Below are 24,149 nucleotides of genomic sequence, written 5' to 3' on the forward strand. Positions count from 1 at the left end.
CTCTCTCTCTCTCTCTCTCTTAATGCATTCCTCTCTCTCTCTCTATCTCTTTCTCTCTTAATGCATTCCTCTCTCTCTATCTCTTTCTCTCTTAATGCATTCCTCTCTCTATCTCTCTCTCTCTTAATGCATTCCTCTTTCTATCTCTCTATCTCTCTATTGTGTATGTGGTCTCTCTCTTAATGCATTCACCTCTTTCTCTTTCTCCCCCCTCTATTTGTCTCTCTCAATCGTGTATGTGATGTCGGTTTGAACACGCACATATGTATATACTATATAGTTATGTCAATGTCTCAAATGCTGGCATGCTGACTCGTTTTGATGGACTCACAAGACTTGCTGCTAATATGGACATGCTAAAGAGGACTATATGCAACCAATCCTATCAGGGTTTTGTATTCTTTTGTTAGAATATGGGATTCTAGAGAGAGAAAAGATTTTACGATCCTGTGTTGCACAGTTGACGAATCGTCTTCTCTTTTAATTCGGTTTTGTGATATCGAAACCGCTATCATTAGAGACATAAGCCGTAATCACTCTAAAAAATAATGTTAGATTAGAATATTAAATCTTGGGTTAGAATATTAACATACTTTTCCAGCTTTTTAAAGTCCATTATGGACCATGGCCCTGGATAATTTGCTTGAGAATCAAGGTAATCCATGCCAAATGATGTTACTTGCCTCCTCACAAAAGAAATATTCCCTCAAGGATCACCAAACACAAAATCTTCACACTTTTGTCCACTAATGAGACATTTCTCAACACCCCAAATTTTATAATCCCCCCTCTCATATCTCATCACAATGCATTTTGTCAAACCTTATAGTGCTTTTTTTGGACCATCAAAGCTTTGCCCTCCTATTAAATTACTATGGGAAAAAAATACCCTTCTAGGCTCAAGGAATGATGTTACCATGATGGTAAATATGTTGCTTCCAAATTTGTACCATTGTCAACATCCAACTTTTGGCTGTCAAGAGTCACTCTTCACTTAAATGTTATTGATTTCAATTGATTCTTTAGGTCAAATGCACTTTTCTTAAAAAAAAATAAATAAATAAATAAAAAAGAGAGCTAGAATTCCATATGAATCCCATGTAGACCCAATAAAACTTTTGAATTTTGTCCACATTTCCTATTTGTTAAATAAAGCAACCACTCCTTGGATTTGGGTTTTCCTTGAGAATCCATAATCAAATAGGCCTCATATTGAATCTTGAGGAAATTTTCATGATTTTGCAAAACAAGTCAAAATTGAGCACCTTGGGTTAACCTCCTAGCTCAAAAATTCAAACTTGCCACATAGCTCTATCATTTGTCCTTGTATGGCAAGGGCATGACCTATATAAAAAAGGGGTGAGAAGGGCCATAGGGATCACTCAAACCCCACTAATGCTTTTTGTTGCCAAATGTAGGTTAGCAAGTGGCTAGGTTTGATGAAGTGGGGACAATTTCAAAGAGGCAAGGGAGACAATCTTAAGGGTGTGGGTCCATGGGCCCATGGGGTTCATGAGGTCATGGCTCATCATGATGGTTGCAAAGCACAAGGGCTTCAAATCATCACCCCACTTTTAATGAGTAAATTTTTTTTTGGCACCCCTGAAAAAAAAAACTTGTCCCCAAATCTTGAATAGTTATATATGCTCCCTACTCGGTTTTACTTGTGAAGCCCCCTCTCCTTTTCTCAAAGGAAAATATATTAAAGAATTTGGAGTGAAGGGGACTTCTTGTGTGGCGCCAAAGTGCATGGAGACATGTTATTCCAAAGGTGGACGCTCCAACGGCTAGATTTTAAATTCAAAAAACAGCCCTTATTCTCCCACCAAATTCCTTTTCCCGCGCACTTTCTTATTAACCGCCAAAACCCTTTTCCAACGGTGGGGGTTGACTCTAATGGCTTTTGCGCGGCTGCGTGCCGAATAAGCGATGTATTTTCCCTTTTTTGGGGGTTTAGTTGGCTTAAATCCATTGCTTTACAAGTCTTCATAAGACAATTTCAATGAAAAATACTGATATGTCGTAAAAGACCATCAACATAGTGTGAAAATATATTTTTTTCGTTAATTCTAAGTTATGAAAGTTGAAGCCCCAAAAATGATATATATATATAGTGAATGTGTAACACTTGAGTCCGTATTTTAAAATGGGACCAATGGTCGAATTGGTCAACTACTAGTTCATAAAATTGCCCGAGCCATCTCGCGAGTCCTCGTGGGTGTTTTCCTCTGAAAAAAGTGGAGCGAACCCTTTAAAATCAGTCAAAAAATCAAAGGGTCCTAGACTTATATGGTAATCTCATTGGGTTTGAACCGACTTGACGATTAATAGAAAGAGTAATGATCTTATGAGACCCTCCCACATCCATATAGGATCCTAAAGAATCATTATTAAATTTTGTACAAATTTGTACAAAAGTTATCATATGGGTGTGAGATTTGACTTTTCTAAATATCTGTGTTAAATTTTAATAGTAATCTTTTGAGGTCTTACACACATAAGTCTGAAAAGATCTCAAACGATCATTACTCCTATAAAAATAATAGTAAAAATAAATAATATGTTATAAAATACACTATTTTTAAAACTTAAAATTTATTTATTTTTTGAATCCCTTTTCAATATATTGTCAATATGAGGTCAAGACGACTGAAGAGTTTTTCCGGCTTGAGAACTACCTTCCTCACGAGATTTCAGATGCAGCTTTAAAAAGCCACGGCCGTACAAAACACTTTTCCCGTTTTTTTGATTTGATTATTTCTCTTGATAAAGAACTGAATTTGCCTCTTTTTGATATCAATCATTTTTTATTTAATAAAAAAATTGCTTTGGGGGTTTTGGCTCTTGGCTCGGTGGTTAATGCACAAGAGCCGCAACACTGTGCAAACTCCAAAGTTAACCTAACCCAAAAAACAATAATTCTTTTTTGGGTTGTTAAAATTTAATAATTGTTGATGCTAAGTGAGCATGGCTCAATAACGTCTTTTATTGATAGGAAATATTATATTGAAAAAAATATATATTCTTGTTTTGCCCCATAACTTTTGCTTTCCATGAAGAGCAATTGCATGTGTAGCAGGGGTTGTATACATTAATGTGGGGCATTTTGAGTATGTTGAAAAGATTGATTTATTTTTCGTATAAGAAGGTTACAATTACCAGCCGACGAAAAATAGTACTAGAACAAGAGTAACTCATAAAAATACAGTTAGAATTAGAGGAAAAGTAATTCAGTAAAAAAAAAAAATATTGCCTCTAAATACATAGCGTCATTAGAAAGAGTAAGAGAGAGATTCAGTGACAACTAATGATTCGGCAGCTTGGAAGTGAGCTTCAAATATTCAGATTTGCTTAAGTATTTTGTTGCTTTTTTTTTATATATAAAAATTTAATTAATTTTACTTTTTAAATTTTTTTATTTTATTATTATATATTAGCTAACAATTTGGATGGACCACTATTTTATATTTTTGGATATTTGTATTTCAGTTAACTACAATCCTATAGTAAAAGTCATTTTTGTTTTTCTTTTCAAGAATTCCATACCTTAGGTTCGTTCTTGTTATTTGTTGGTATGGTACAGGTGTTTAGTATTTTTTTATTGTATCCTCCCAATAAATCTATCATATGGTTTATTTCTTGACAATATACTAATCCTTTTTGTTCTATTTATAAAAAGTTTAGACAAAAATTTATCAAGTATAACTCTAAAAAAACTTGGTGAGGACATAAAATTATAGTTCAATGATTTTAGTATATCCATCTAATAATTGCAATTCATAATCTTATATTGTGTTGTCTTTACATATCCAATTTTTTCACTCCATTTTTTTTAGCCAAATCCAAAATATTCACAAAATTCTAACTTAACTAACTTTTTAGCGATATGTATTTTTTATCTGATTTTTTGCCTTCGACTTTTTAGAGCAAAACCGATTTTATCACAAATATTTTGGTTTGTCGACCTGTTGTTATTCCTCAACTTGCTCATTATGGTTCAAACTAACAACTACAGTAAATAATAAAAACAACAACAACAATAGCTAATTAAAAAAAAAAAAGGGCAGGGGCATGTCTTTCCCCTTAAATTACCCAAAAAAAACAACAACAATAACAAGACAATGATTTAAAATAATTTAATTTAATTATATTAACGAATAAAATTAACAATAAAGGGACAACACTTTAAAATAATTTAATTTAATTATATTAACGAATAAAATTAAACATAGATTGCAACTATACATCCCAAGTACGATCCTCTGCAAAACTACTGAAAATAAAAATAAAAACAAAATCCAAGTGATACGAAATCTAAATACTATTTTATTAAGGAAAATTGATCAAACTCCACTTAATATTTGAACTATTTAACAGCTTTTTTATATTATGATTTAAATTTGTCATTGGAACAGAAGCAATGTTATTCAAAATAAATACTTTTTACTATCTTTGTTCAAAATACTCATGTTTTCAAGACAAAAGCTTTTGTTTTTGTTGGAATGTAGCTGTAAACCCAGTTATAAAAGTTAGAATCTAAAATCCATCTCAATATAGATTTTGGAGAGAGGATTCATTTAAAAAGGAGAGGCGGCCGACTTATAAAAACCTTCCCTAAAAATCCATATAAACCAAGATGTAGAAACCGAACCCGTGACCCAGATCGCCCATCAAGAAAACCAGCCCGGTTGGGCGGATTAACAGATTAGATCAACAATCTAGCCAAGTAAACCGGTCAATAACAAATTAAAAAAAACTAAAAAAACTTCAAAAAAAAAGAAGAAAGAAAGGTGGGACCGGTTCTAGCGTCTTCCATATCTTTTAGCTGACCCAAGCCGATCCGTCCTATACGTGATCCCGATCGACATGTTCTGATCCAAATCGCCGAATTTTGAAACACTGATGTCAACACATAAGGAAAAAAATAAAAAAAAATAATACTAGATATATTTTTGCTATTTGATACTTTGAATTGTGAATGTAAGTTTGTGAAAGGACAAGGCCTAGCCTAGGCATTTTCTACGCGTTTGCTTAGTGTGCACCCTTGCCCCATCACATGCACATCCAACAAGTTGGACGGACATGCTTTTCAAGTGCTCCATGTGCTTTTCCACATGCTACCAACTTCATATTATTATTATCATTATTATTTACCATATATTTTGCATAAGCTCTTACCCCTTGGAATCAAGGGAGCCCCTTTGTCTTCTTTTAAAAGATACAACTCCTTGGGATGCGTTTGTTTTTTATTTTGGAGACTTCTTCTTCACCGAAAGAAGTTGACCAAAGCACCCACATCTCTCTAAAACTCTCTTTCTCTCTCTAACTCTCCATGTGTGTGTGAAAACAATAGTATGTTTTAGCATTGGGTGCGGTTTTTGGAAGATTCAACCTTAATGTTTACCTTTAAATTTTACAATAACATGTAATTATTTTGTAAAAAATTCTTAGGATTATCTTAAAATCTATTTTCATATCTAATTAGAAAATTTTAAATTCTAAAAATGGTTAAAATCAAAGAGATCCATAAACATGTGAAACTCTTGAAAATGGGCGGTCTACATAATGTGTTGCAAGATGCACCATTTCTGACACTCGAAAACTTTTTTTTTTTTTGTATATATCTATATTCTCGATGTCGAGATGCTCAAATTGAGGGTTTTTTAACATTAAAACAACATTTCTAATAGATTTTTGAAATGTATATCTAATACTACATTTTAAGGTTGCAACCTCATATAAACTTTTCCCTTTAGCATTTGATGTTCAAAGCAAATGCCTTTTATTTGTTCTTTAAAAGAAAGTTTGACGATTCATGGCATATTCCTTCCTCATATCACTTCCTACACATGTTTGAAGCTTTGAAAAAACTTACCCCGATACTCCATGATTAAAATACTTTATCTTATTGGTCCAAATATCCGAATTGGACTCTCACTTCGCACCTATATCGGCTATAATTTACATAATGTTTAAGTAAATAAGAAAATCGGTATCGGATATTTTTTCCACGTCATTAGAAGTTTTTTTTATTCATAACTATTAGAGACCTTAATAGCCTTGTAACTTTATATGGTATTTAAAAATAATGAGAAATTTATCAAAATACCTGAAGAATTTAACAATTTATTCTTTTGAAGCTACTACAGCAAAAGGACATGTGTTATTTTATGGATGTTTTGAAATTAAATTAAAAGATGTGAATGAAAATTAAATTCTTAATCTCTTATAGTAATTTAGTGAAAGAAGATCAACAATAATTAGCATTTCTACTTGAAGATATTTGATCGTCAAAACCACATCTTCCAGTAAAATATTTGTGGTAGGCTTCAGTTTGATTGTTTAAAACCTGGGCTGTGTATATAAACTTTTTCGTTTAATGAATATTAAATATTGAACTTACTTCAAATTCCATTTATGCAATATTTAAGGAAAAGATGAGGTTAAAAATGACATTTTTGCCCCTTATCCGAGTCATGGAGCAGCATCAAAAGTTAGCCACTCATTGCCCCGAGTTTCAGACCGGTGAAATTGGCCGACGAGTTTACATAAAATACACCGAGTTTTCATTGCCGACTGCTTTTCGGCGCTACCAGAAACGCCTCGATTTCTTCCCCGTGGCGGTTGACCGTTTCTCACGTTACGTCCCGCCCCCTCTCCTCTCTCTCTCTCTCTCTCTCTCTATACCAACATGTATTGGATTCCTTCTCTCTCTTCTTTCTCACTCTCTCTAAACACCTCGCTCCATTCTCTCTCCTCTTTCTCGCGGCCCCTCCTTTCTCTCTCTTACCATGACAGCACCAAAGTTGGAATCTTGTGCGAGAAAATCATATAACCATGGCTTTAGCTAAAAATATCGTAAATACACCTTCCTGATTTTAAAGATGAACTTCACTTGAAGGATAACTCCTATATTTTGAGCTAAAAGTAAGGGCTTTTTTTACCATATATTCACGATTTTGCCCCAATAAAGAAGTGAAAAAAATATTAAAAAATTGGGAAAAAATAAAAATGCTTAAAATATATCTTGTCGACGCGATGGCTTTGTCGTGGAAAATCTACTCTCTCTCTAGAGGTGGGACCCATTGTAGATATCTTCACAGTGCTTAAATGCGACCATCGTCCCCCCTTCCCCTCTCACCGCTCTTCCCTTTCTCTCTCTAAACCACATTTTCTTTCTCTTCTATAAATTTCCTGTTCTGTTGCAACACACATTGCACATCTTCCTTTCTCTCTCTTCACCACCAAACTTCTTGTAATTTAGAGGCACCAGCACCTTACTTGAAACCACCCACATTGAGTTTAAGGGCACCTTGCTGTACCTAATGGGACTTGAGCTCCGAATCTAAGGGTATCCACTTTCATTTGGGTCATCTCTAGCAAAAGTAATTTCCTCTAGAACAAGAGCCCTTCCAGTCTAGTGAAGGGCACTTCCCTCTGATTCAAGGGCACTCTCCCTATTTTGGCTGACCCTCCTCTACTTCAAAGCCATTTTTTCACCTCATTTTCCTCTAGAAATTTAGTTTACTCTAATTGAGGATCCCCCCAAAGTTTAGAGCTCATTTTCCTCTAATCAAGAGGAGTCCTCTTTCTCTCTCTCTCTCTCTGCGCACACAAGGGAAAGCATCTCTATTCTAGGACATGAATTAAGTCCCCAACACCCCAAATTTAGGGTACCCACCCCTAAGGACCACCACCTCTTGGTCCATCTCACAGTAGCCAGAGATCCCCACATCAAATTTGGAGGCAGTTTCCCTAAATTTTAAGTGAGAGAAAGAGATCTAAGTGGTAGGAAGATGAGGGAAATGACAGGAAGAAAGCAAAGTGCAGCTTCTCCATGCGCCGCTTGTAAACTACTGAGGCGAAGGTGCGCCCAAGACTGTGTTTTTGCACCCTACTTCCCTTCTGATGAGCCCCAAAAGTTTGCAAATGTTCACAAGGTGTTTGGTGCTAGCAATGTCAACAAGATGCTCCAGGTTAGTCCACTTTCTCTCACTAAAAATCACACCTTTTGGCCTTCTTTCTTACTCTAAAAACTCTCATTCTTCTTTCGAAATGACAAATTGCCCGACTGGTTTTTGTGTGCGACTATTTCACCCTCCAATATGTATGATCCTTATGATCATGCAGAGATGCTAATTATGGCGTTATAGGTGCCATCACCGTCGGATCAATGGTTTAATGGAGGAGAGTAAGACCTACCATTTGAGTCATTACTGTTTGGCTGGGTCTTCTTTCCCTCCATCACCCTTCATTCATGGGTTGGAAGGGGATAATACCTATAGCCATTCTCTCTCTATGGTCATATGGATCATAGTAGTTGGCATTATCCCAACTTTTTTAATGAGCTCTTGCCCCTTTCCGCGCAGAGAAATATCTAATTTGACCTTCTTTCCCTTCGTCTTTGGTGACATTTCTAGTTAGTTGGGGTTCTATGGGCTTGGGCTTATTGGGCTCGAGATTGTCATTGAGTTGCAAGGTACATTGGGATTGCATATCCATTTTTCTTGTAGAAAAAATATTATCCGACATATGCGTCCTTACTATTTGTATGTGTTTTAAACCTAATTACATCCGTTCAAAAAATTGTACCTAAGAGCATTTATTTTTAATACAAAGACATCATAATTATTATTGATAGTAACATGTGAAATCAGGTCGTTTAGATATGTGTTATTAGTTGAGTACAAAGTCCGACATAAAATTTTTCCAATAAAATTTACTATTGTAAGTACGATCTACCCGGTGCGAATAGTCTTGCATTATACAATCCTATTAGTTACGCTCATAAAAGATATGCTTTTGATAACTTATTGATGTCACGGGCGGAAGCCTAATTGTCAAAGGCTCATGACGGGTTTGGGCCTCCATTGGGACTACAACGTTAACAAAACCAACCTCTTTCCAAATAAGGATACATAGAAGACCCAATTCCAAAAAATTTCCGGTGTCTTTTGAAGGCTAAATTTAGAAAAGCCGATGCGGGGTGGGGGCAATTTGGGAATATTCAGCCTGCTTTAATATAAGGGTAATATAGTCATATTGATTCATGGTATTTTAGGAGGCAAATTTCACTTTATTTATCTTTTGCTTGCTTTAATTTGATTGCTTTATATCTTGGATACATACGTGATGATGATACAGACGTGCCGTAGGAAATGACTGTGTGGGCCCCTTTCCCTTGACCAAGGACTTTGGCCTCTCTTCTCTTTCTATCTCTCTCATCTACTCAACCTCTCTCTCTCATCAAATAAACGTCTCTCATAACTTTCTCCTTTAATAGACCTCTCTCTCATCTACTGAACCTCTCTCTCTCATCAAATAAACTTCTCTCTTTCATAGACCTCTCTCTCTCATCAAATAAACTTCGCTCTCTCATCACTTTCTCCTTTCATAGACCTCTCTCTCTCATCTACTGAACCTCTCTCTCTCATCAAATAAACCTCTCTCTCTCTCTTAACTTTCTCCTTTCATAGACCTCTCTCTCTCATCTACTCTCTCATAACATGCTCATGCGCGCGAACATATTTGTTGCGAAATAGTAGGACTTGTGAAGTTTCTATAATCCTTAAGTCCTGCTTCACCTCTTCGTCAAGTAGACCTCTCTCTTGCGCTCTCTTTTTACTAACAAGACCACACAAGAGACCTCTTTCCTCTCTCTCGCCCATCAAAAAAAATCTATCTTGTATTTTTTTCAAATAATGTCATATCTCCATATTTTTGGAGCTTCGAAATTAGTATTTAGAGGCAGAAATGGACTTTGTAAGTGATCAGAAATAGTTTTTGGCTCCTCAATCCACCTCCAAGATAGAGCTTAGCTTTGAGTTGCAGGTGCACGAAAACTTGATTGCAATAGCTATAATTTAAAAAAGCGAACGGCCCAACGTCTAGGCGTCCAGAAGACTTGGGTGCATCGTTCCGGCCTAGGCGGCCAAACTAGGCGTGTGCCCTGGTTTAGGTGGTCAAGCTAGGCGAATGTCCTTTGGCCATCACCTAGGCGTCTGGGAACCCATCTAAGCCGGTGTCCAGGGGTGGAATTACGGCTTATTTTTTGGATTTATTTTAATACAAAAAAGGTAAAATTACGGGTTTTAGATTTGTTTTAAACCTAAAACCTATTAAATGCTATTTTAGAAAGAGAATATCCAAAAAAACAATTCTACTAGGCCGCCCAAGTTTGCCCGCCCGCCCAGGTCTACCCGCCCGCCTAGGCTGTCCGATCACCTAGATGCTGCCTAGCGCTTTTTGAAAACACCGGCAATAGCCTTAAAATATTCACCTTGATAATAGGCTATAATACAAGGTGGTGGTACCACAACATCAACATGATGTTTAGAGTTTTATTTAAAAATTAAAATAAAATAAAAAAGGGAAAAATAAAATATCTATTTATGTGTAGCTCTCTTAAGGATAAACTTTACCATATCTGTAATAAGTCATGGTGATGGTGCTAGACTTTTTTTTTTGATATGATAATGGTTTCTGTGATATGTAAATGGTGGGAATGGAGGGTAAGATGTTGTTTTCATGGTGATAGACTGACATTCCTGGTTCATGGCATCAGGAGCTTCCAGAGCACCAACGCGGAGATGCAGTGAGCAGCATGGTGTATGAAGCGAACGCGAGGGTCCGTGATCCAGTGTACGGTTGCGTCGGGGCGATCTCGTCCCTCCAACAACAAATCGACGCCCTGCAAACGCAGTTGGCTCTTACCCAGGCTGAGGTGGTGCAATTGCGCATGCGTGCTTCCATGCTCTCTAGCCTTGTTGGTGGGCCCATGGATGGGTCCCTGCCTCCGAATAAGCATGGGGTCCACCATGCCAAGTCCATGTTTGCTGTAGAGGTGGACCAACCCAACCTGAGTGAGACTCTATGGACTTGCTAGAGAGAGAAACCTAATTATGCCTACTTCACATGCTCTTAGCCTCTCTCTCTCATCCTAACTAAGCCTCTCTTTCTCTCTCTAAGCATAGTTATGCCTATTTCACATGTTTTTAGGGTTTCTCTCATGCCCTATGTGGGATGTTACTCTCATTCCTCAAGTGGGGTGCCCCTATTTAAGAGGGGTCTTTCTTTCTCTCTCTCTCTCTCTAAGGGATTTACAGGGCTCTAGATTGAGATATTGTACTTATTTTCCCCTTTTCTCTCTCTAAACTATGTGCCTCCGTGTTATTAGAGGAGATGACCCAATTGTTGGGTGTTTAAGATTAACTATATTGTAAATATTGTTTTTAACATAGATCATCATATATGAATATGGATGTTAGTGCTCATGAGGTTTAATTTTGTATAAGGTACCTATCTTATGCTGTACAACCATTCTATCTCTAAATTTTGTTGGAAGATGAAGTTTTGATATCGAAGATGGCTTTAAAACCCAGCAATCGGAAACTTGTACTTTTGGCCGACTTATTCGGGCTCGGGCCTTTGTTGTGCTTAAGTTGGATGTTCAATTAGGGAATTTTCAATTTTTTGAAAAAAAATATAAACATTTAAAAATAATAAATATATTTGTAACATGTTTGTTTATATTTTATATGATTTTGACAAAGATTGAAAAAATATTAATTTTTATATTTTTCCATTTTTTCTAAAAAAAATTCAAAAATACCCTCAGTCACAAACTCTCTTTTTTTAATCTATTTTTTTGTCACTTTTTTAACCGTTGTATTTTGTTAAATTGTGTACTTTAATGATATTTTTCTATTTTTTAGAATACTTTATATTTTATATTTTATTTTTTTTAGTAGTGGCCCTACTCGGGCGAGTATTCGGTTGGGGGCATGGGCCATTATCCAACACTGCCTATTGCTTCCTTCCCTCCGGGCGCTAGTTAAGTAGGTCCCTTCTTTGCTAGTTGGTCCGTCTCTAATTCAGTCGGGATGACGCGACTTTCCTCGTATTTTGAGATCGTTAGTGATTTTTGAATCTGGTGTGTGAGAATGAAAGTCTAGACTTTAACTGGGGTTCAAATGGTGCTACTACTACGATCGAACTCCATCATTTTCCCTTCGAATTAGAATCTTACCTACCTTTGCCTCCAAATTTGTTGAATTTCATCAATAATCCTTGGCCCCTACCATGGGTCTTTTATGGCTCACTACAACACATGATAACAATCACAAAGTTTCCCTCAATAATCGCCTTTTCATGGTTTTACATACGACTTCGAACTCCATTTTTTACTGCTAAAAGTTTTGCCTCATTTGCAGAACTAGTGTAGAAAACAAATGTATTCTTCTCAAAATTTCACCATATCCGGCTACACCTTCCTCCCCCTTTGAGTTCTGAGATTGATCTGCTGTTATTCCGAAGAGTCCACCGATTGGATTTCGTCAGTTTCCATTATTCCGAAGAGTCCACCGATTAGATTTCTTTAGTTGCCAACTCTGTGAAAGTTCATGATGTACTCCTTGGATTGTGAACTCCCCCTTTAGGCAAGCGCTCCCAAATCACCTGATCTCACTAGGGGTCGCAACGTGAGTTAGGAAAAAGTTTATAAAAAGGTGAGGCCCTAAACAATCAAATCAAGGCGCACTTTAAAAATTCACTTAAAATCAATGGTTTAAAAAGCGGATCGGTGACTATGATCGGGTACATCAAAAACCGATCCAAATCGGCGAACCGGATAGGGAATCGGTCAGATTAAAGCTTCAAAAAAATTTGAAAAAATTATTAAAATTCATTATAAATATTGTTTTTTAGGATTCAATAGGAAATGAGGGTACTTCATTAAGATTTTTCATTTCTTTGCATGAATATGCTAATATTGATATGTTCTTTCCCTACATAAACTACTATTTACCATTTAATTTACATTACACAAAAGGATAAACATAGAATTATCATGGAATAAGTATATTAACATATATGGACTACAATAAAACATACAATTAGTAACGTACGATCTAAAACTAAAATGACAGACGACGTCGTTCTTTTTCTTGGTCACGCTTGTACCATTGATTGAATTCGTTTGACAATTCATTGATTCGATCTAAAAATGAAGCATCGATATTAGCAGGCGTCTGCCTATACCAAAATCCCTGAGTGTTAGTGTTCTGTTGTGTTTTCAATTGAAAATCCTCGAAGCTTATCCATCCTTCATGCTCACCTACACTGCCGTACTCATCCCTACCCTGTTGCTGTTGGGACTCGATATGTGAATAATATGGCTGGCCTAAGAATCATCATCTCTCTTATTTTCCCTGAGACCCCCTTCCCACTCTCCCTCATTAGGTGCAATATCACCGACGAATTGTGGATACGTTGGCTGACTGCTTCCTCTTTCATGCTGCTCATCATCTTCTTCAAGATCTTCCACACGGATAGCCTCAAGGAACGCTCTCTTGTGCAACACTGGCTCCTCCTCTTCTGCTACCTATTGGTCTGATGTGTCTGTGACAAATATTGTGTCTAAGTCTATCAGCCCATAGTCTTCAAGCTTCCTTCTTATTTGCCTCTCTCGGAGGTTTAAGTTGTAATAAACGTAGACTAGTTTATGAAACTTCTCTGAAGCGAGTCGATTCCTCCTAGTAGTGTGCAACCATTGGAACGTACTCCAGTTGTGGTGACAGCCAGTAGCAGAACATGTATGGAAGAGCACCTTGATTGCTATCCTCTTTAGGTGAGGTGCATCAGTACCATATATCTCCCACCATTCAGCTGGATTAAAATGTAAAAAGCATTGTAAGGGCAAGTACAATTCATAAGATTAAATATATGAATGAACAAAATATTAGCTAGGGGATAATCTGGATCCATCTTAGTTCGAGAATTCCTGGCAAGTCTAGTTCCGAAAGATCCTATAGCATCCCTATACAAAGCAAGCTAAAACAAATATATTTCGTTTTAGTGCATTATTCCTCACAAATATAATAACTCAATGAAGTTCTTACCCAAAAATTAAATAATACCTCTTGTATTGCTGCTACTTGGTTTCGATGGCTTATCTCCAACCTTGCAATAATGTATCTGACCCCTTCCATAATCTTGTAGGGATGTTCAGGTGTCAAGTAGAAAAATTTTGGGTTAAAGTAGTAACCTAGAAAATATATAGATAGAAAATGTCATTTACAATTTCATAAAAAAATGATTTAAAATGAAACATTCTAATGATATAAATATATATTTACCAGCATAATGAATTAGACATCCAAATTTGGTGTTCCACCTCCTTTTTATAATCTCGATCACTTTGCTAGCAAAACTACACTTCTCCTCAATAGCTGATTCGCCATTTCGATACCTTCATAAAGGATGCCCATGATAGCTTTCTTGTCAGCATCCACCATTCTTAACACCGTGACCAAAGGGGCAGTGGCCTCTACCACATTGGAACATCGAGACCAGAACCTCCTATTTAAGACTGTGTCATCCACTTTTATACCGGTACTGGACTTCGAGAGGCGGTCATTTAACCACTCTTTACAGGTAAACAATCTCTTTAATGCACATTCAGATTCCCGAATGGAGTCCACAGTTAAGTAATCGGTCGCAAAACGGGTTATGGCAGGCTTGATTATCTCTTTTTTTTTAGAGTGTTCTCTAAACAGAAATAAAATTTTAGAGTGGTTGTATATAAATCTCGACACCAACCTTGCTTCCTCTAGAGTCTCGTTCACAATTTTGATTTGACCAATCTCCTCTAACATAAGATCGATGCTGTGTGCAGCACACGGGGTCCATACTAGATGCTTCCTCTTATCTATCAACTTGCTGCCCACAGAAACACATGCGTACACATTGTCCGTAATAAATTGGACTATATGCTTATCTCCCACCTCCTCCACTTTCTAATCATATTGTCGTATGTAGAAGTTTGTATGCTTCTTCGTCCCTAATACGTCTTTGCTAGACAAAAAAGCTGTACCTTTTGAAGAATAGGCCAAAAAGTTTAAAAACTCCTTTTTGCTAACTTTATTCAACCAATCATCACTCATGAAAGTAATGCCTGTCCTTGGCCAACTTTGTTTATATTCTTCAATCCACTTTGTAACTTCCTCCACCTCTTCATCTAATAGTGGCGCACTGAGCTCATATGCCATCGGGGGTTTTACCCCTAGCCCAGCTCTCTGGACCATAGGTGAAATATATGGGTTATTGGCTGCATCAAAGGGAATCCCTTTATCGTAGAACCATTTACCAATATATCTCCCTAACATGTTTCTTGTACCGTTAATCATGCCCTTTAAGATCATCTATTGTGACTTAGGCTTTGAGAGAAATAGATCTATACGACCATGACCTGCAATACTGGCACTCCTAGATAAGCTAGAAACTATTTCTTCAACGTTTGATTCTTGTTGACACATACTGCCACCAACCCCTCCATACATATTTGAGCTGGGCCAGCTATACATGCTCGACCTGGGCCCTCCATGCATGTCTAAGCTGAGCCCGCCATACATGTCTGAGCTAGAGTCACCATGCATGTCTGAGCTAGACGCACCATGCATGCCTATGTCATAACCACCTGGCATTATAAACCCACGTTCTCTCTGATATTGTTCATGTAAACTGATTCTTGTGGTCATGTCCAGGTCATTATTATATTGTTCTTTTAGGTCATTATTATATTACTCTTCTGGATCATTCCTGCTTGATGACATATATAAACTAGCTATCTCATCATTCATTCTATGTTTGGCAATTTATTTACCTTTCTTAGCCTTAAGAAATGCTGCCGTCTGTTTTTTTACATTACTAAGGATACTACTGCATGCAGAAACATCTCCCTTAACCCCTGCCAAGTGTTGCTTGAACCTATGTACCATACTACTTATCACTCTTTGGCAGTAATTATAAATAATTTTATCTTTTTGTTGGGATCAAGTCTGACCTCATGTTGCCATGCAAGGTCTTCTGCAGATCTTGACATGATTCAACTGTTGTAATATGTACAGTTCAACAAGAAAAATAATCACCATGTGTAGTGATAATATGTTGGGGTAGTTCATGTAATTATATTTGTTGTTATTTGTTATTGCAAAATACTTCTATTGACAATAATATTTTCGTACATATCAATTACAAACATACAAGATAATATAATACAAAATGCAAGCTCCAAACATGGCTACAACTCAATTATCAAAAACATACATTTTTTGCATTAAAAATTTAAAAATAAAATTGAAAAAATGCAAGATAATATAATTGTCATACATGCCACGATTTTTTTACAATGATATTCACTTTAATTCCTCACGATAATACAATTTAACAACATGTATTTTTTGCATTTAAAATTTTAAAAATGTAAAATACATTTTTAATGCAAAACTACATTAAAAATATAATACAGTTGCATTAGAAATATAATAACATGCATATTTTTGCATAAATATTCTATCAACATGCAATTTTTTCAACAAAAACTTTAACAATAAAAATTAAAAATATGGTTTAATACCTCATGATAATCATAATCAAAACCTGGTCACTATTTTCACATCTTTTCGGAAAATCACGATTTTTCAAAAAAAATCGATCATGTACTAAAAAAAAAAACAAATAAAAACAATTCTTCACAGAGCAACCTAACATCAGTCATTCCAACTCAAAAATGCATTAACAACAAATTAAAAAAATACAGTTTTGCATTAAAAATATAATAACATGCATTTTTTTGCATAAATAATCTATCAACATACATTTTTTCAACAAAAAAGTTAACAATAAAAATTAAAATATGGTTTAATACCTCATGATAATCAAAATCTGGTCACTATTTTCACATCCTTTCGAAAAATTACGATTTTTTTAAAAAAATCGATCATGTATTAAAAAAAAAAACAAATAAAAACAATTCTTCACAGAGCCACCTAACATCAGTCATTCCAACTCAAAAATGCATTAACAACAAATTAAAAAAATACAGTTTTGCATTAAAAATATAATAACATACATTTTTTTGCATAAATAATCTATCAACAAACAATTTTTTCAACAAAAACTTTAACAATAAAAATAAAAAATATAGTTTAATACCTCATGATAATCAAAACCTGGTCACGATTTTCACATCTTTTAGGAAAATCATCATTTTTCAAAAACTTTGATCATGGATAAAAAAAAAAAAAAAGTACAACAAACTCAAACAATAAAAATTAAAAATATGGTTTAATACCTCATGATAATCAAAACCTTATCAAGATTTTCACATCTTTTCGGAAAATCACAAATTTTTAAAAAATTCTATCATGGATTCCCAAAAAATAAAAGAAGTTCTTCACAGCGCCACCTTACATCAGCCATTTAAACTCAAATATCCACCTCCAAACGAATAAAATACATCCAATTGAGTACATGTTTTGATAAATAATACTATAAGGAATCAAAACCCTAAATAATGGACACATTATCATCAATAAATCAAATCAAATCGATTAAATTGAGCAAAAAAAAAAAAAAACGCAGTTCTTCACAGACAATAGTCATTGAATCTAAAAAATGAAACTCAAATTGAATAAATCAGATCAAATTGAATACATCTGATTATAAATAGGACTATAACGATTCAAAACCCATGAAATCTAACACATTTTTTGTAATATATCATGAACAATAGATCGAAAGGCGGGAAAAAAAAAAAAAAAGCAGCAAAATTTTTTTTTTCACAGACATCACTGTGTTCTTCTAAAAACTCAGGCTGTAATTGAGTAAATTAAATAAAATTGAATATGGTAAATAATAAAAGACACGATAAATATTTAAAACCCTACAAATTTAACTGATTATTTTCAAAATATGGACTGAAATTGATCAAATGGTGGAAAAAAAAAAAAAAAAAAACACGGAGTTCTTACCTGGTTTCGTGAACCCGTGGCTTCAATCTTCAAATTAATCTGTTTTTCTCAAAGATAATCACGAATTCGTAATCGAAATTTCTAATGAACACATTTACGATCAATATGCATCAAACTTTCACAGATTCATGCCCTATTTGGTATGAAACAAAAGGAAAAGGAAACCCTAAAACCCGCAACTTTCATGATCCAAAAACATAAAATTTTTCCACCATTTAATGCATGAAAAGGCTGAAAAAAGCTGCATAAAGCCTGAATATTCGATCACATGGCAAAAAAAAGAAAAAAAATGATAAAAAAAAAGACAAAATTTGAAGAAACCCGTGAAGAACACTGTGCAGCCCGTGTTCTTCACATGACTCGCCGAGTTGGTACAGTGAATCGGAAATTCACTGTACAAAATCACCCGGTTCTCTCTGGAATCGGGCGCTTCCGTGTAAAATGCCGGAACCGGCACGACCTGTGCCGATTCCCGAGTCGAATCGGGCGAGTTCGGTTTTTTAAAACACTGCTTAAAATGGTTGTTTCGATGTTAAAAAACCCTCAATTCGCTCATCTCTACGTCAAGATGTATGGACATAAGAACAAATAGATTTCAAGTCTTGGAAATAGTGCATCTTGTAACGTATTATCTAGACGTCAATTTTCAAGTGTTAATGGATTGCTTGATTTACAATATTTTTTAGTCTTTAAATTTTATAGTTAAATATGAAAATAAGTTTTCAAGCTATCACAAAAATTTATGCTACTTAAACAACATATTTCGGCACTATTTCAAGGGACGCGTTCACTTTTTTTATTGTCTAGGACCTCAAACCTCATACAAATCATACAATATATGTTACATAGCCTCTGCAATAGGTGTGTAAACTAGTTAATAACCTCCATCTACTCTCTGATATTTTAACCTTATATCCCACCATGTGTTTTCTTTACAAACTTGAAATAGACTCATTCATAGTACTCCCAAGGTGCATCACTTTTTAAAATAAATTCAGATGTGGCATCACAATGAGTCAACCCGGCAACCCCATTCATGGGGCCTAACTTTGAACCTCCATTTCATCACAATTAATTCCTATTATCTTTTGTCTTCACCATGTTTATTTTGAAATCCAAGATCAGCTGGTAGCGCTTTAGGAACAGTAATAAGTTTTGAACCCATTGTTAGGCTTTCCAAAAACCATAGTGTCGTATGCATATTGCAGATGCTATATCCAGGCTTTCATTTGTTATAAAGAAAACTAATAGAATCCCTTTTTGATTAACACCTTTGAGCATCAGGCTAGAAGATTTCACTACTATGGTAAATAAGAAGCAAGAAAGGGGATCTCCATACCTAATATGTACAAACGAAAAATAATCCACGAAAAACAAGAAAGAAGAAACAAACTCAAAAAAAAGAGACAACCAACCACTACGCAAAGATATACGTAGTTCGATAACGTGCCTACGTCTACGAGAGATAAGAGCTTCTTTATTGACAATAGAGAATAGAGTTACAATAGCTCTCATATTTACGCCTCTGTATTCTATCTGATTATAAAGAAATCTACGTTTTTCCCTTAACCCTAAAAAAAAACCCATCGCAATAATATATATCGAGTCTCAGATAGATGGTACAAATTATCGAAATACCCCATGTACGGATACAAAAAATTTCCCTTGGGTGCTGCCACCCCCAACCCCCACATGGGCCGAGTCCACCGAATCTATCTGGTCGGACACTTCTCAGGGCCACAAGCCCTTCGGGCTTTTCACAGCCCTCTGGAGTCGTCCATTTGACTCCAGAAGACATCAATCCTCAACATAATACCCATCAAAAGTTAGACATATTCGAGTAGCCATTTATTAAGAGTCTAAGACTTAAACATACACATAAGATAAGCACCCTCTGATCTATGTTAAATATCACTCACCAAAACCCATGAACTTCTTAACGTTCAAGAGGTAATCCCATTCGACGTGATCGTAACATAGGTTTGTACATCTGCAGCCATTGTCTCATTTTTTTCTCTTCGCTAATTAATTTCCCATCCATTTCTCCTCTCTATCCCCTTTATTAATTAACCTCTCAGTCATTTGTCCCCTCCCTCTCTCTCCTCTTTGTTAATCTCTGATCCTCTTTCTCCTCTCTTTCTCTCTACTCTTCTGCATTGTTCTCCCCATCAACCCTCCCTCTTTTATTCATCAATGTTAATCACTCACCCATGTTATCGTATCTCTATTCTTCTTCACTGATTCCCTCTCCCTTTCTCTACTCTTTGTTTTCATCTTTCATCTATTTCTCCATATAATACCAGTCCAAAAGCTGATCCGATCGCTAACATTTTTTTTGATAAGGAACCAAAATCCCTTAACCTCTTCTCTATTGACATTTGAGGCCCTTTTGATGGCCTTTTACCTTCTTCCTCTTCTTCTTTTATGCCCATAATTTTAACATCCTTTGCTTTGGTAAATGTCTTTGCTTGGAAGCGCTTTACACAAAACTGGCGGGGTCAACCCAGACCGGGCCTGGTTATCCAGAATTGGCCATTGGGTGACTCGGTTTTGGTGGTCAAAATGGGGCTAGGGGTTTTAAAAAAAATTTAAAAACTTTATATTAGGTAGACTGGCCATGTGCAATGTATACCCAATACAACTCATATTAGGAGGTGCTAGTTATTTCAAGTGGAAGGCTAAAAAAAGACAAAGGATATGCCCAAAAAGATATGATTGGATGTAGTGAGAAAAGATACGGGGACTAACAGCCTCACTCAGGGTATGACCTTTAATAGAGTAGAATGAAGGATTAGGATTCATGTTGGCAACCCCAAATAGTTGGGAAAAAAAATCTGAGGATGATGATGAAATTGAATTTCTTAGTTTTTTGGCGGATTTTATGAGTTTTCTGGTGAAGTTTCTGGTTTTTAGCTAAAATTGGAAACATGTAATTGCAGGATTATGTGTGTGGGCCTGTATTGTAATGGAAGTTATATCTTGTAAACAATCCATAGAGCATATCGTTACCATGTATTGAATCCGTTTCAACTTTGTATTTGAAAAGGACAATTGATGTTACAATTGTTGGATAGGGTGATTATTCAAAATCACCCATACAAGAAAATCCGATATTATGTGGGATTGAGATTAATATTGATGTGTGTTCTAAATGAAATAAAAATCTAAAAAATATTACGACTCTGGGATATATATCTGATTTTGAGATATACGTAACATCTATAGAAAGTTTCCTAGTTGATGTGAATTCCTGACCTTATATATATTGAATGAAATTGTAAAGAATGATATGCATATTTGGGTCTCCATATGAGAAATGTGGCTTCCTCTATAGAGAGAGGCATGGCCTCGTCAGCATCAGCAAGGCTTTCTTTAGAGAAAAGAGAGCTTCTTACAAAGAGAAATACCACGGATGTGCTTCCTGTAGATTGAGAGGCTGGTTTCTTGTAAATAAGTGGTTTCCATGAAGATTTTGGATGGTTTCTCCTTGTAGAGAAAGAAAGTCTCGGATTCTCTCAAGGTTCTTCTCCTGGATAGTGGTTTAATTGTGGTATGGAGATAATCTCTTTTTGGATAGTGGTTTAGTTGTGGAATAGAGATGAGAGATTGATGATGGTACTGGTCGGGAGACTAGGTCAAAAAGGTTTTTCGACTAGGTTTTTGTCGAGGGTTAAAGAGGTAACTCTTTGTCCCAAAATCTATAATGTAACTTTTATTGGTATAGTGAATTTCAAATTGTTGTGCCTGTAGTTGTAGCCCTCTTGGGTTGAACTATATAAACCTTTGTATTCTTGTAGCATGTGTGTTTCATGATTTATTTCTCGTATTATGGCTTGTGCTCTCTCCTATTTTATTTCTAGCTGGATAAGTACACGATCTTTGTGCGATCCAACCTTTGGATTCATGTTTTCACATCTAGGAGAGTTCTTAAATCCTAAAAAGTGGTATCAGAGCCCATGGTTCCGTACAAGGCTAGTGTTTGTGCATTCGGTTGAAGAAAAGCACATGAAAAAGCATGCGAGCATTTTATTTGAGGAGGAGAAATATGATGACAAGCACACTTTTCAGCAAGAATGATGAAAGAATTTATTTAGTAAAAGATGAAAAATTCATAAAGCTATCCAATAATGTTGGCATGGTGAACAAGTGATTTTGATATCAAGGTGGAGATTGTTGGATATGTTGCTTATCCAAAATCGCCCACATAAAGAAATCTCATATTATATTTGATTGAGATTGATATTAATAAGTTGTCTAAAGGAAATAGAAATCCAAAAAAGATTAGGACTCTAAGATATATCTCTGATTTTGAAATATATATAACATCTATAAAAAGTTTTCTAGACGATGTAGATTTTTAACTTTATATATATAGGATGAAAGTGTAGAGAACTGGTGTGCCCTATTTGGGTCACCATATGGGAAAGCGTATTCCTCTAGAGAGAGAGGCAGGGCATATGGGAAAGGTCGTTTCATCTAGAGAGAGAGATATGGCCCCATTAACATTAGCAAGGCCTCCCTTAGAGAGAATAAAGCTTCTTACGGATAGAAACGTTATGGATGTGCGTCCTGTAGATTGAGAGGCTGGTTTCTTGTAAAGAAGTGATTTTCATGAAGATTTTGAGTGGTTTCCTCTTTTAGAGAGAGAAAGTCTTGGTTTCTCTCAAGATTCTCCTCTTGAACAATGGTTTAACTGTGGAATAGAGATAGTGTCTTTTTGAACAGTAGTTTAGCTATAAAATAGATATGAGAGATCAACGATGGTGCTGAATGGGAGACTGGATCTAAAAACGTTTTCGATTGGGTTTTTGTTGAGGGTTAAAGCGGTCCCTCTTTATCCTCAAAATCTGTAATGTAATTTTCATTGGTATAGTATATTTCAATTTGTTGTGCCCGTGGATGTAGCCCTCTTGAGGTAAATCACGTAAATCTTTATATCTTGTAGCGTGTGTGTTTCATGTTTTATTTCTCGTATTATAACTCATGCTCTCTCCTATTTTGTTTCTAGATGGATAAGTACATAATCTTGGTGGGATCCAACCTTTGGATTCATATTTTCGCATCTAAGAGGGTTTTTAAATCCTAACAAAAACACCGTACTCATTCAAGTCTGGTGTATAATAGAGGTAATTCCTTCATTTATTTATCAATGAGATATCAGTGTTATCATATAAAAATTGTGCTCTACTTTGTTTGTTTGTTCTTTTTTTCTTTAAAAGGATTATGTTAGAGTACTCATATATATGAGTATTCCCGTAATATACTCAACTCTTTAAAATTGTCAAAATAATCAAAATAAACCTAAAAGTTTTAGGGGTATTTTAGTCATTTTATATTTTCAAAATATTTTTTTTAGATGCCCCCTATTGAGATGATGTCTTTTTTTTTTGAATAGTTGTTGAGATGATGTCACATATCAAATTTCATATTAATATAATTTATAAAAAGAATAAAAAAATAAAATACTATGAGATGTCTGATCTAAGATCAAATGGTTGGTGGTCACTTATAACATTATGGTTGAAGTCATCCTAGCCATCTATTCATATCGTTGGCTGAAATCATCCTAGCCATCTATTCTGATCGGACGGTTGGAAGATGGGAGATGTAGAAAAATATATGGGTGGGGAAGTACAATAAGTTTTTCCCTAATTTAGAACAATATTAATGTTATAAGAATACTTTTTTCTCTGACGAGGTTTAAAACTTTTATTGCCGAATGGAAGCATTACAATGAATTAAACAATTAAAGCACTTCAAAAAAAAATAAAAATAAAGAAGAGAGTCACATCCACGTCTCCCCAAGGTACCCACAGTGGAATTGCCTTCTCTAAAGATGTGCTCTACTTTGTTAGTATAGCTTCTATGGTCACAAAAACTACAACAGATGAATGTCAATTCCATCTACAGAGCCCTAAAGAGGAGCAAGGGTTGGAATTCCTTTAATTGCCTCCAACACAATATATGATGCTTGTTTCATGAGGTGATGACTCCATGAGTCATGTGAAGATACATGATACAAGCAACACACTCCCGCAACTTGCAAAGAACAAAGATTTTTCCATGCATTGAGGTAATTTTTTTAGTGCAATGCGCACACACACAGATAGATATAGAGAGAGAAGCTCCATATAGTTGCATTCAATAACTATACAAGGCCCGTATAGTGGTTCAAGTTTCATCTCAAATAGTATTATAGGTTAGTAATCATTGTCGTCAAAGTCTTTTTCCAATTAATTGGGGTCAGATTAGAGTATCATAAAAAAAAAAATGAATATAAATACAAGTTTTGATAAATACGGTTAGAATACTTGGTTCATTAGAACATTGGGAAGCTCA

At 35.4% G+C, this 24,149-nt stretch overlaps 1 protein-coding gene across 1 annotated transcript; it reads left to right on the plus strand.

Moving 5' to 3' along the window:
* The first annotated feature begins 7,216 nt into the window (after window positions 1–7,216).
* LBD4 (LOB domain-containing protein 4) lies at window positions 7,217–11,271 on the plus strand. Its single transcript, XM_011628325.3, has 2 exons — window positions 7,217–7,976; window positions 10,565–11,271. The coding sequence occupies exons 1-2, from the start codon at window positions 7,797–7,799 to the stop codon at window positions 10,883–10,885; spliced, it is 501 nt and encodes a 166-aa protein (XP_011626627.1). The 5' UTR covers window positions 7,217–7,796; the 3' UTR covers window positions 10,886–11,271.
* The last annotated feature ends 12,878 nt before the right edge of the window (window positions 11,272–24,149 follow it).

The sequence above is a fragment of the Amborella trichopoda genome, chromosome 2, assembly GCF_054954075.1.
Source record: "Amborella trichopoda isolate Santa Cruz 75 chromosome 2, AtrichopodaSantaCruz75HAP2 v2.0, whole genome shotgun sequence".
In the NCBI taxonomy this organism is placed as follows: Eukaryota; Viridiplantae; Streptophyta; class Magnoliopsida; order Amborellales; family Amborellaceae; genus Amborella; species Amborella trichopoda.